The 13745-nt window shown below is 41.4% G+C and overlaps 1 protein-coding gene across 33 annotated transcripts in view; it reads right to left on the minus strand.

Annotated features, from left to right (window-relative positions):
• The window catches only part of ARPP21 (cAMP regulated phosphoprotein 21), a 151607-nt gene that overhangs the window by 44908 nt on the left and 92954 nt on the right, over positions 1–13745 (minus strand). For 32 of the 33 annotated variants that reach the window (XM_039843420.1, XM_039843421.1, XM_039843422.1 and 29 more), the window contains 4 exons: positions 11040–11221; positions 10033–10137; positions 8844–9104; positions 4634–4760 (listed from right to left, as the gene is read on the minus strand). In XM_039843420.1, the coding sequence (XP_039699354.1) occupies positions 4634–4760; positions 8844–9104; positions 10033–10137; positions 11040–11221 (675 nt within the window). The remainder of the gene's footprint in view (positions 1–4633; positions 4761–8843; positions 9105–10032; positions 10138–11039; positions 11222–13745) is intronic. The other variant, XM_039843406.1, reaches the window with a different exon arrangement.

Consider the following 13745-nt stretch of genomic DNA (forward strand, 5'->3'; position numbering starts at 1 on the left):
ATAATAAGGGACTACTATTAACAATCTTACACACATAAATTCAACCAGCAATTCCTCAGTGATGACCACCAACTACCAAAACTCAGCAAAGATGAAATAGATAATTGGAATAGTCCTATAACCATAATGAATTGAATTTATAATTTAAAAACTTCAGAAATTATCTTCAAATAAAAAGTAAAAAATAATGCTTCTGAAAATCTCCAGGCCCAGTGTGGTTTCACTGGAAAATTCTATCAAATATTGAAAGAAAGAAAGAAAGGAAGGAAAGAAGGAAGGAAGGAAGGAAGGAAGGAAGGAAGGAAGGAAGGAAGGAAGGAAGGAAGGAAGGAAGGAAGGAAGGAAGAAAAAAAGGAAGGAAGAAAATTAAAAGAAAGGAAGAAAAGAAGAAAACAAAGAAAGAAATTTACACAATTTCTTCCAAAAATAAAGAAGGAAGGGACACTTCCCAATTCATTTTGTTGCATTTAGGACACGTCCAAGATTTTGGAGAGCCAAGAATGAAGCTACATATATTTCTTTTCAAGTCAAACTCAAAAGGGAATTTGGAGCTGGAAACACTTATCTAAGAGGAATTCTTTTTTTTTTTTTCCCTTTCCAATGTATGATTTGCGAATAAACATTTCAGCTGCTCTCTGCCATTTGTTAATGACCAGCTCTGCAAAGCAATATGGAAGCTCATGGTGGGTCAGGAAGCCAAAGTCTAGGCTTCCAGATGTGTTCTGTTATTAAGCCAACTTGTATACTTCAATAATTAAATAAATGTTATCTGCCTCTGTAACAAGAGCACTCTGGTTTAGTTCCAAGATGCTAGTTTCTATGTGATTATCCACACCAGCCAATAAAGGCAAAACTAGTAACTGTATTTATATTGTTACTGTAAAGTGATTAACACTGAAACCTGAGTGCTCCTCCCAGCAGGATGAACCTTGGGATCCAAAGTAACTTATTTCGCCTTTCCAAGCAACAGTTTCCCCAGTGCTAATGGCTAAAATTTTCCTTCTAAATTTGTGGTGGGGATAAAACAATGCAATGTTTGTAAATACCTAGCAGAGTAACTATCCCGGAAGAGACCCTGAACTCATGGTGGATATAATTATTGCTAAAATTTTTGTGGCCTTAAAGATGTTATAATCAAGAGCAAAACCAAACTAAAAGTGAGGTGATAACTGACTGTTAAAATAAGTAGACTTAAACATTAAAGACTGAAAGGATGGTCTGGCAGCACTTCATTTCAATTATAATTGACTATGGAGAAAAATCTGTTTTCAAGTAAGAGACTCTCACTTCCAAGTCTTTAAAAGCCAGAATGGTTTGAAAACCACAGTCTTTCGAGCAATAACCTGATAGCCTTTCTCTGTAGTCTTGGATTATCAGCCGTTGCCTCATAAAGAAAATTGCCCCTCCTCCACTGTTGAGGGTTCCTGATAATGTCATATTGACAATAAACAATTTTTTTCCATTAGAGACATTTCTATATTAAAGGTTTTTGTTTTCCTCGAATACGTACCTACAAAATTCAAATACCATTGTGCAGATCTACCATTTAATTTCTCCAAAATTCCTTAACATTAATGGCTGTTATTTATAATCTCTACCAGTATAAGCTTCTTGTACCACAAGCTTAGCACATTTATCACCCACTGGTAGGGTAAAGAGTACAAAATCACCAGGAGGAAGACCTTCTGACCTCTTAATGGGCCTCAGTGTAACTCAAGGGTCCCATTTAATCAACTGTAGAATATCCAATTCACTTTCTAAAAATCCACTGTGTATAGTTTCAAGGCCTAGGAAAGATGTAGTAATTTACAGAGATTTCAATTCTGCCAAGAATGTAGGAGAAGAAAGAGGCACTTTTTAATTGCAATTAAGTAAAGATTAAGAGCAGTGCCAAGAAGCAAATTGGGATTAAAATCTCATTTGGCTATAGCTGATATAATTTTGCCCTGTTATAATGCTTAATCATATGATAACTGAATTTACTATGATACGATCTGGTGTCAGTGACAGCAGAAGATGGGAGAGGGTCAGATTCAGGATGCAAGGCTGTGGGAGACAGGAGGAGGAGCGAGACAGGGCGGCACCATGGGGTGGTGCCATGTCAACGCTGGTCCGGAAGTCAGCTTAAAGATAGAGAGAGCTGACCTTCAAGCTCCTCCAGGAAATATGGCTTTTACAGTTATCCAAAGAGACTCTTTCCTCTATGAAGAAGTCCATTGACAAAGAGTTGCTCCCCCAAATAACTCCACCATGTCCCTTTGGAAAGTCTCTATTAGTATCACCAAACTCAGCAAAAGGCCTGCTAACTGTAGGGCCAGGAGCCTTTGTACATCGTTCCAGAGACACTGCATGAGCTGGGTTACCTGAATTTTATTAGCAGAGGTGATTCTCAGCGAGGTCAGGGGACATCATTTGTCTTCCCTAACATTCAATAAATTGAACACTGCTGTGGGAACTGCATTGGATTTTAGTTCTGATAGCACCTGTGGTGGTCAGAACTAGGAGCCCAAAAGTCTCAGTTCACACGTGTATATTGATGTTTGACTTCAGGAGAAAATCCTGTTCACATATCATTTTTCTTCTCTTATCTCCCCACCCCCCACAGACCACATTAGCTGCCACTCACTTCCTTCAGACCTGATGCACTTGCTTCTATTTTTAGCACGATCCTGCTTTAGAATGCATTCTTCTAATTGAAGTGTCATTATCTCACCTTGGAGGTGGCATTTCCCTGGTGAGGTGGGAGCCATCAAAGCCACCAGGCTTCCACAGAATATAGTTGAGTCCTGTTAGGTCGGTCTCTCTGAGATGGAGAGGGTGATTTCTGCATCCCTAAATTATCCCGTGATGTTTTACAAAAGAATACAAAATGTCACACGTCTTCTTCTTTGTGTTGACACGCGTAAGTGAAGTCAGTGGAGCAGAGTCAGTGGGGGAAACTGAGCCCTGTTCCTAATCTAACTCTGTTGCTCTCTTAACACATTCACCCAACTTTCTCAGCCCCTCAAACAGACTCAGAGTTTACAGGTTTCGTGGGTTCCAGCACATTTGTAACCACATCCCAGTATATGAACTATATTCTAAACCGAGACTGAAATATCTCTTTAGAAAACTGTCAAACGATGGCACCAAACTAAATTAAAAAAAATAAATAATAATATAAGTAGATATCTGCATCTTTCTTTTTCTCAAGGCTTTGGGAAGCAAAACGAAAACTTCTTTACGTTGGCCTCTGCACCGATAGCTAGAAGATTCTCAATTAATTCTTTGATAAACATTAGCAGAAGAAAATAAGACAGCGCAGGATGCAAACAACACGTTATCATAGTATATATCTAAATTGATGGCAGAGTTACCACCAAAGAATAGAGATAATAACATTTTCTAACATTCGGAGAAAATATTTCCAAATGCCTTTCTTGAAATAACTAATAATTTGAAACCCTTTTGTGTTCTTATTACTGTAAAAGCACAAAGTCAATTCAGAGGTCAAAATATATCCTTTCCCAAACGAATAAAGTGGTGAAACAAGACAGTCTGGTTGGCTGCTATACATTTCTCTAATTCTTCTCCCACAGACTTAAATAAGCCACGGGATGAACTGAAGGACATACAGCTGTGCACAATACAGAGGAATTTAATTCTCTAATCTGACAAAAGGCTAGCAGTGCCAGCATTAGTAGCTGCTACTGGTATTAATCCTCGGCGAGGATTGTGCTTTTTGTCATAGCTTATAACAATGGTACATCTTCTGTATCTATTACACACATATATCTGTACATATTATAGACACATATACATAAATTTAGTGCAGGAATCAGACGATAGATGACAGAGCAGGCATTGATGAGCACTGGTGAGAGCGCATGCGCTCGACCAGGACCTACTTACTGATGGAAGGCGGGGTCCCCCGGGCTGGTGGTCTTCAGCATGACAATTAGCAGTTTTCCCTGCAGTGTGGTCAGCAGGAAGGACAGAAACCTCTCCCTAGCACAAGTCACTCAGCCCTGCCGGGTTCCTGATGCTCTCTGGGTAACGGCATCCCATTAGGAGTGTGACACAGTAGGGAAAGAGACCGGTTCACTGTGAGACCTGCTACTCACTCTCGTACAGTGCATCGGCCCCCCTTCCCACTGCACAGTGGCTGCCGAGAGAGTGAGCCGTGGAGTCAGAATTCCACCGGGACACAGGCTGCAATGTCAGTGACCTTCTTCTCAAGACAGGGCTTTTTAGGATGGTATAGAAACAACCTAATGTAGTCCCCTAGCCTTAGGAAAAGGGGAAGAATTCTCTTTAAATTAAAAAGGAAAAAAAAAAAAAAAGGTATGAACTTGGAAGACCGGGATGTGCTTGGCTCTCTGCTTCAGAATAAACTAAGAGGATCCCAAAAGAATTCATGGAGACTGCGTTTTGCATGCATGCCTGTGATGCTGGAGTGATGGGGGCTTCACCCTCTTGTACCTGTTACCTTTCCGCATGGAGTTAATCAAATGTTCCGTTATCTTCCCTGGGTAAGGGAAATGAACTGATTTAAATTGCCACGCTTGGATACTCATCCAGAGAGGACAGCTGAGAGATTTACGTGCAAAAATAACTGGGTTAGAAGAGAAAATGGAAGACGGATTCCAAGTACCTGCTTGTTGTGCTGTCTGTGGCAACTGCTGACCCCTCTGAGCACTGTACTGAACTGAGGCCATGGGCCGGTACTGCTGTGTAGTTGAGGTAGGGTACTGACCAGATGGATAATAATATATGGGCATCTGTGGAAGAAAGAGAAAAGGAAATGAGAACTGTGCACTAAGTAACAATTTTTAAAACGTAAAATACGTCATCTTATGATTGTAGTAGATTGTAATAGACTGTAGTAGATTATACGATCGTTATGATCGTATGTAGTGGATTGCAGTATGATTGTGGTAGATCGTAAACACAACCGCCGAAATCTTCCCCCAGGCCTATGTGTGTGTACAGGCTCCTCTTCCCATAGAGATAGAGGTGGAATCGATTCCCCAAGCCCTTGAATCTGAGCTGGCTCTGTGACTGGCTTTGACCAGTGCCATGAGGCAACCAAAATGACTTCTGTGACTTGCAAGCCTGATCCTTAAGAAGACTTCCAGCTTCCACTTTTGCAGGAGGACAGCCCAGCCACCAGGGAAAAAAAGCCCAGGCTACACTGCTGGAGAAGGAGGCCACGTGGAGAATAGAGGAGCCTCAGTCTGCAGGCTACACCAACGTTCGAGGCATATGCGAGGCCACCTTGAGTGTTCCAGGCTGTCCCAGGTAATACTGCATGGAGCAGAGGTGACCCACCCTTGCCGAGTCCTGTTCAATTTACTGATAGTCATGAGTAATACAATAGCTATTTTAAAACACTGAATTTTGTGTTTTTTGAATGAAGCACGAGTGAATAAAAGTCATCTACAACAACAAAAATCTTTTATGATAGTTTTAAATATTATATCTAACTTGAAGTGTTTTTCTAGTGGAAACACAGGCGAGGCATGAGAACTGCTGATCTCTAGCCTAAAAGAAGCAGAGAATAAAATTATGAAATATGATAAAGTCTGCCAAAGCACTTTGCAGAGTGATTGGCACATCGGAAGTATCCAAAAAATTTATGTTCAATCCAAAACGAGAAAAATATTAAAATAATGTCTATATCACTTCCTATTACTTTCTAATGACTGGCAAAGCCCGTAAATATTCTAATTACCTCTGGTTAGATTCATATCTAATCTCTCCTCATCTGGAAAGACTTCCTTGCCCACCTCAGGTTATTTATTTTAAGGCTATTTTCTTATGAATCTTAATTATTTTTCATTTCTAGGCTTCTGAATTTTCTTCTATCATCTTCTTTAAAGTGTAGGCAGAGGCACACCAATACACGCCCTATAAGTATTATATTCATACAGTAAAAGTATGAGCCACCTCTTTGAGAATTATGATTTTTATGGCTATTTTATTTCTGATTTGCTCATATCAAATAGGAAACACTTTTCTATTTCAATCTTGCTATTGAAACATACATAACATGTTTTCCTGCCTAGGGATAAAGTAGGGAGAAAAAAGATAACAGTCTCTGTGGGTCTATGGTTTTGTGATCTCATGGAATGATTATGAATTATAATTCTATCTAACAATATGGATATTTAAGGGTAAGAAGCTGCATGAATCTGAAACAAACACAGGTCTATATCTGGCAATTAACTAATTTATTATATGTATTGTTTATAGTGATTTAATCTTACTATTTCTCCCTTTCTTTGTAAGCAATTTATAACAATAAAAATCCAAATAATTCTGGAGTAATAATTGGTTTTAGTTACGCTCTGGCAGATTGCGGTGCTATTAAAGATTATCACCATTCTACAGTAGGTGCTTCCTAATATTAAGAATAAGAACAAATACTATCTAATTGACACATCAGCATTATATATGTAGGACTTTTAGGGAGAACCGTATTTTGTTCCTTTAGGAGAGGCTGTGTCTTGATTCAACGTAAGCTCTTAAATATGCTATCCGGCTCTCAGTCTCTCCTCTTACATTCAGTATGAAATATGAAAACACCTTCAGGGATGAAGGACAGACTTCAAACAGCTTTTGAAAAAACTTTCCTGATAAACACTAATGGTTTCGATAAAAGTATAGCTCTTGAGAGAGAGAGAGAGAGAGAGAGAGAGAGAGAAAGAGAGAGAGAGAGAGGGAGCACACCTCATTTTTAGTACTGCTTTTTGTTTTGATCTTGTTTTATTCTCCTACTTCTACCTTCTTTGATACCCTGACAAAATGTGCTAAAGATTCAGTCACTTCCATCCAGCATCTCTCCGAGATGGAGTATTAGCCAGCTCTCAGGAATTGTAGCTCCCAAGCATATAAAGCAAGTGGGAAATGGCACTTGGCTCATCCTCATCCTCCGTCACTGAGAACGGCAGCCGAGCTGAGCTAAGAGGAATCTTTAAAGGATAAATTTGAAAAGTTGGAAGGGAGAAAGGTGAAGGAACGAAGGAGCAAGAATAGCCCCAAAGGGAGGAAATGTATATTTTCAACAACTATGTTAAAATACAGAGAATCAAAAAGTGAGTGGATTAGGAGAGGAAATAAATAAATGAGAGAATAAACCATAAAAGATAAGCACTTCTCCCACTTCCCTTCTTCAAATCCCTCTTTGTCTTGTCCATACGTTTCTTGCTTCCAGTGAGCACCCAGAAAGCACACATGACAAATCAGACACAATTGGCCTTCAAGGGTATTAAAAAGTTCATTCTCTGTGTAAGTTTAACATATCTCCATGTATGCCCATGGACCGTGTCTCACAAGTTCTTTTCACAGTTGAATAATCAAGTTTTAAAATGTTTCCTAAATTGTAACATTCCATTGTAGATATGTTCCACTTAAATTAAAAAAAAAAAAGGAAAAATTGTTTACTAAATTGGAAATTATATCTTGTAGCTTAATCTGTGTTTCTTTTAAAAGAAATTCATGGATGTCTAAACTGATCATGAACATCCATTTTGCCTTTTTTTCTCCCCTCCCTCTTTCTGTTTTTAAATCTATTGAAGCAGGAACGAAAGCATTTCCATTGCAGATATACCAGGAGTTCTGAGTTGTCTTTGCTCTTGCAATCCACTAAAACTGAAATTCCTTCATCAAGGAGGAACTTTTATTTAAAAGTCTTCAATTAAATATTCCGCCAACTCCCGTCTTTGACAGCAGAAATGGGTAAAAGCTTAGATGTTATTTAGGCTAAAGAGCTAAATAACTTTTCCAATAATTAAAGTACTTAATTTATTAGCTAAATAATTAATATACTAATGAGGTCCTTTCTCCTGTAACTTCAAAGGATTTTCCACATCTCCTTAAATCCTACTGGCAAAGCGACATTACTGAGAAGGTAACAGAAGATGAACTATTAATTGCTCGAAATAAAATAAACAACGGAGTGAAAACTCTTTCATGGTGGAGGGTTTTGCATGACTTGAAAAGAAAATAATTTATTCAAGATGTTAAGGCGGTGAAACAAACAATAAGAAGGTGACACTGTGCTTTAAGCAGCTCGTCCAGTGCGATATTTCATAATTAGGATGGAATTTGCCTAGGATATGTGTGCCTTGAAAATGGACCAGAAAACGCCTCTGTGCATTTTACATCTTGACAGTAATCACTTGCAATATTCTGCACGGGATACCCAGGAGAGCACCAGAGATGTTTGGTGGTGAACAGTAACACATAATCAGTCTTTGAGAGGACAGTAAAAATCAGTGATCTGTGGTGTCTTACATGCTCGAGTCAATTAAATATGATGAATGGCTACTTGTGAGAATACGAGTAAACTCAGCTTCCCCCGAGGGAAAGGACAGCACAGCGCATGTTGGCCTAGCTTCCTCCTTTATATTCATAGAGGAGCCCCTGCCTGGAGCACCAAGTTAGCTCCAGAAAATTCTATGAATCTGTAAGAGAGGAAAGAACAAATTCCCAGAGCAGCAGCAAGAGAACATTGAAAGTCCCCAGGAGCGGATGTTCCTCTCGTCCAAGGCTTTCCGTTCCTAGACAGTGCATGAGCAGGACATCACCTAGAAGGGACTGTTTTCTTGTGGCCTCCGTACTGGCAGTCTGGAAGATGGGATGTTCCCCCAATTGAACCATAGACAGTTGGGTCGGTTTCATTAAACTTATTTTTTGCACAACTACTGAACAGGACAGATCAGGTCCTGCAGGTGGAGAATATCAGTATAAGCCAGAAGGACAAGAGAGACTGACCTGGCAACATTCTACATGGAAATATAGAAGTCAAAGTGCAGCACAAATCAGCTATAGGTCACGGGTGTGAGAAAAAGCATGCTTACCTGTGCAGGTGGAGGCTGTTGCACGAATCCCTGTGGTGAGGGAGGGGCCTGGAGAACTTGTTGAGAGATGGAAGGTGCAGAGCCTGAGAAACCCCCTGTGGGGAGCTGCTGGCCTGTAGAGGCGATGACATAGCTGGGTTGCTGGGTTGGCTGGGGCATGAGGGATGGGGGGTAGACAGGGCCAGATGGGGGCTCAGGAGTCTCTCCTGAGGACTGCCTACTCAGGTTCATCTGGCCGAACTGTGTCGCCACATCATCTCTCTGCAAGACACAAAAATAAAGGAGGAAATCAGGGAGATCCACTTAGCAATGGGAGAGGCACACAGAGGCAGACATAGGCCACACGACTGTGATTGTGTGAGAAGCAGGGAGTACGATTTGGAAAAAATAAAAGGAAGGGATTCTCCAGCTAGAACAAGAGAATGCAGATTTAATCATCCTGAGGATCAGAGATGGCAAACAGTTTGACTCAAATCTTCCTCTTTCGATGGCATCCAATTATTACTTTTTCACTAAGGGCTTGGGCTTCTCAGGATGGTGCCGAGACAAGAGGGCTTGGTGTTTTGTCCTGAAGAGTCAAATGCTCTTTCTAGCAGTAGCCACAGGACCTGCCTTCTGGGGAGAGGCAGGAGGACTTGTGTTCATCATTACCCACAGCTGTTGCAAAGGTCAGGCCAGAACCTGTGTCAGCTGGGTGGGACCCCGTTTGTAAATTATGGAGTGTTTGCTCACTGGAGATTTAGGGGCAATGCTCACTCTTGTTGTCCAAAAGGACCTAGTACATTGAGGAGGAATGAAGGGGAACCTAGGGGTTTGGGATGTGAGAGGACATTTTATCAGGAGTGCATGGTTACCATTTTGACGCTGACTTTCAGCTATTTCCCAAACCCTCACGCCAAGTTCGTGAGTGTGTTTCTGACTTCTAACTGATGGCATTCAATTCCTGCTGAGCTGGCACACTGTTAAAAATAAAAGGGTACCAGATTGCAGAAGCACTAACCACGAAACAAATGACAGAAAGAAAACCATGACTTTGAAGATGTGTTGTAATGTTCTGAAATGAGATATTCACACACATCCCTCATAGTCAGCCTAGGGCACCCATCTGGCACCAACCAGGCCCACACAGGAAAGTAAAATCGTGACTATGCTCTCCTGGGGCAAAAGGCATACACATGAAACACAGTACCATGGGGAACTGCTGCGTTGGAGACACAGGCAGGAGATGCTGGGGAGGAAACGAGACTGCTGGGTATTGCACTGACTGGGAGGAAGCCTGCAGCCCCTGGACAGACTGGAGGAAAGAAAAAGCTGATCAGTTAACAAGGAAGCACTTGGGGTGGGGGCTAAAATCCCACTGGAAGGCTGTCATATCCAAAGCATACCACCCACCACCCCCTCCAGGTCCTCTTGGCTCCGTGCACTTCAGAGACAGGAACCAGGCATCAAAGGCAAATCCAAGTCATGCAGGCTGGAGCCAGCCTGCCCTTATGGAGGCTCGTTTGCTCAGAGTGAACACCCCTTTAAGAACGTACTGTGACACTTTTTACGTTGTCATTGGTTAGATCTTTTGGGTCTAAAAATATGGCCCAAGGAATAAGAAGTAAGGAAAAAAATATTTAAAACAAGTTTCACTCCAGCAACCTACTCAGAACCCTTCGGGGTTCTGTGAACATTGCCAGGTGTTGCCTCAGGCAAATGGGGGCAGCTCTATGTGTCTCTAAGGGGTGTATGAAGAGCCAGGTCACCTTGGAACTAACCTGATTTCTATTCTTTCCAATGATAAAGTCTTTACTACTGACTCTTTGCAATCAGGAGCACTTGGTGTGTGCTGGGAATGGGTGAGCAAGTTGATACAAAGGCCCAGGCAGGAATATGCGTTCAGTCCCCAAGACAGGCTCCTTGATACATAACAATCATGTCTAGCCCTAAGAAAAACATGTCATTCATTTTCCCTTGCACCATGCCCTCGTCATGCAAGTCATTGGATGGTCCACTCATCTCTATCTAAAAGTAAGGTTCCAGATGAAATCCTGCCAACCTGTGACAGAGTCTAGGCTGCCAGGTTTTATTGATGAGTGGATGAGGGTCACACTGATGGAAAATATCCCCTCTTCCTGATGCACTGCTGTCCTGAAGGCTGTGCAGCCTTCACCTTAAAGCATGTCTCCTCCCTGCCTCCAGCCAGCTCCTTACCTGAGTGACCAGGGGGCCTGCCATTTGCGGCTGTGGTGGCTGGACCTGCTGCTGTGGCTGAGGAGAGGGCTGCTGCTGTGGCTGCTGCTGGGACTGCCCCACCATCGTGCCTCGCAGGGATTGCTGACTGGTGGGGGGGTTGTATATTGCAGGGGTTCCATCGGGATTCACAAAGGGCTGGCCTGCAATAGAACCATTGGTCCAAGTGAGCCTCTCAATCTCTCCTTTGGCAGCAATAACCACTCTGATAGATATTTAAAAAGCAACCTTAAGCAAAGGGGCAGGGTGGTAGCAATCCAGGACACGAGAACCTTCGCCCATGTGAAGACTTTGCTATTTTTGACCCATCCGGTTCAGCTTACATTATATAACAATGTAAGCCCAGAGCAATGTTAAGAAGCAGCAAATAAATCTACCACCTTCAGGGAGATCTCCCAAAGTCAAGTACAGTAGCACCCAGTGGAGAAGGCCTGTGGAGAAGCAATCTTCAAGAAGCCTTGTGTTTTGCTGCCCTGCACCTCACAGCCACCAGTGAGATACTAATGTACTCTGAGAGGGGGCTGCTTTCCTTTTGTATAATCCCAACTACCTTCGGTTACACATTATTTACCAATACTTGTGTTTTGCTTCTCCTAGCTTTGTCTCCAATTCAGTATCATTATGAATTCCACAAATATATATGCAACAGAACATACCACATCCATTCATTTACTTCTCTGCAGAGACACAAGCAAAAGACATGGAGATTTCGATTTTAAAGGCAATGTGTAGTAAGCTTGTCACAGGACCATCTTATAATGGTGAAGCAAAATACGATATTTTGCCATTTGAAATGATGGCATAGTTCACTATTATTATTACCACTATTTGGGGAGTATTTTATAGTTTAAAAAATAGTATTATTGGAGCCTCGTCATGGCTCTGTTTGGAAGGAAGATGTCACCTTTCTCTGTTTCAGAAGGGGAAATGAAGGCCCATCAGAAAGGTTATAGGAATAAGGAGCTGAAAGAAGGAAAGTATGGAGCAGAAAATGAAAGAGAGAAAAGGGGGAAGAAAAGGAAGGTAAAGGAGAGAACAAATCCGTTTCCAATATGGCAGGCACAGTGACAGGCACCTGACATGTAAGATCTTAGCTCTTCCAACAACCCTCAGATGTGCAATCTCATCCCAGTTTGGAGACAAAAAAATGAGAGTTCAAAGGGGCCAAGCAACTTATTCAGAAAACAGAATCAAAACAAACAAACAAACAAAAAAGCAGTAAGCGAGAGAATCAGGAAACGACTCTTGTCAATATGACTCCAAAGTCCATTTACTTCCCATTACGCCAAGTAACGGAAGAGAATTATCCTAGTTTACACAATGAGTATCTGGTACAAAGAGATACCATGAAAAAAAATCCTGTCATCACTGAAAATTATTAACCAATGCATGAGAAGTCAGGAGAGGTGGGGGCCATGTTTCAAAGTGGAATCACACCCGGAATTCGTAGATAAAGAATGGGCAGGGTGAGAATATGGGTCAATGGGTTGGCAAAGTATTTGCGGGACGGTTTGTGAGTCCTTTCTTTCCTATTCTATAACCTCCACATCCCTATGGGAAAGGCAGGAGTAGAAATGTGTATCCCCAAGCTGAAGCCATGGAAATATTCTCTAGAAGCCTGAACAAAATGTCTGGGAAGAGAAGGACTGCAAGCATGGGGTTGGTGTCTCACAGGAGGGTGATCCCTGCTCTTGGCATTAAGGAGATGGCAGAGACAGCTTGCTGAGTTCTCCCCAAAAGCATCTCCTTACATTGATCAATATGCAGGAATTACATGAGCACCCTTATCCAGGGTAAGTAGCATGTTTGGGTAAGGAAATCAGTCTTGTTCTTTCATAATGTATATGATGAGCAACCAAAGATGGCCAGCAATGTGAGGAAAATTTGCAATCGAAAGGAACAAGACTGAGAGGGAAAATAGAAAAACTGACCCAAAGGAAACTATATTTTAATGAAAACAAATTGTACACTATTCGATAAGAAGAGACTGTTATAAAATGAGAACTCAGCTAAATAGCTTATGTATGCTAAATGAAAGGAACCAGTCCTAAAAGGGCAGCTACTGTATAATTCCATTTCTATCAAATTCAAGGTCAGGCAACATTTAGCGATGTAATGGAAGTCAGAATAGCAGTAGCTCTAAGGGGTATGGGGGAAGCTACGAGGAGACTCTGTCTTACTCAGCGTGATGTTTACACAGGCGTTCACATATTCAAATATTTACCAAGGCTACCCATCAAATATGTGTAGATCATGCACTTCACCTGTACACTTTATAAATGACATTAAGAAAGGAAATTGGAATAGGTTGGGGGGGAAATTGGAACAGGTTGTGGGGGCAATTGCTGGGGTCAGTAGTGAAACCAGCCAAAATGCTCACATGAAAAGAGCAATGGACTTGCCTTCAGCTCTGTTAGGAATTGCAATGATAGTTCCTCAATATTACTGGAAATTTTCAGATGATATATATTTGCATGCATGCGACAAGAAACCTTAAATGCTCATATTTATGAACACACTTGCCACAACTAAGGAAGTTCTGACAATGATTTCATAACCAATCACAATGTGCTAACGATAGAAAAGCAAATGTACCAGAATTATATTCACAGAACTAAATTTAGTGGTATATTTTTTTCTAATGTTCCCCATAGGCATTTGTTTTTC

Source organism: Pteropus medius, unplaced genomic scaffold (genome assembly GCF_902729225.1).
Source record: "Pteropus medius unplaced genomic scaffold, Ma_sr-lr_union100, whole genome shotgun sequence".
In the NCBI taxonomy this organism is placed as follows: domain Eukaryota; kingdom Metazoa; phylum Chordata; class Mammalia; order Chiroptera; family Pteropodidae; genus Pteropus; species Pteropus medius.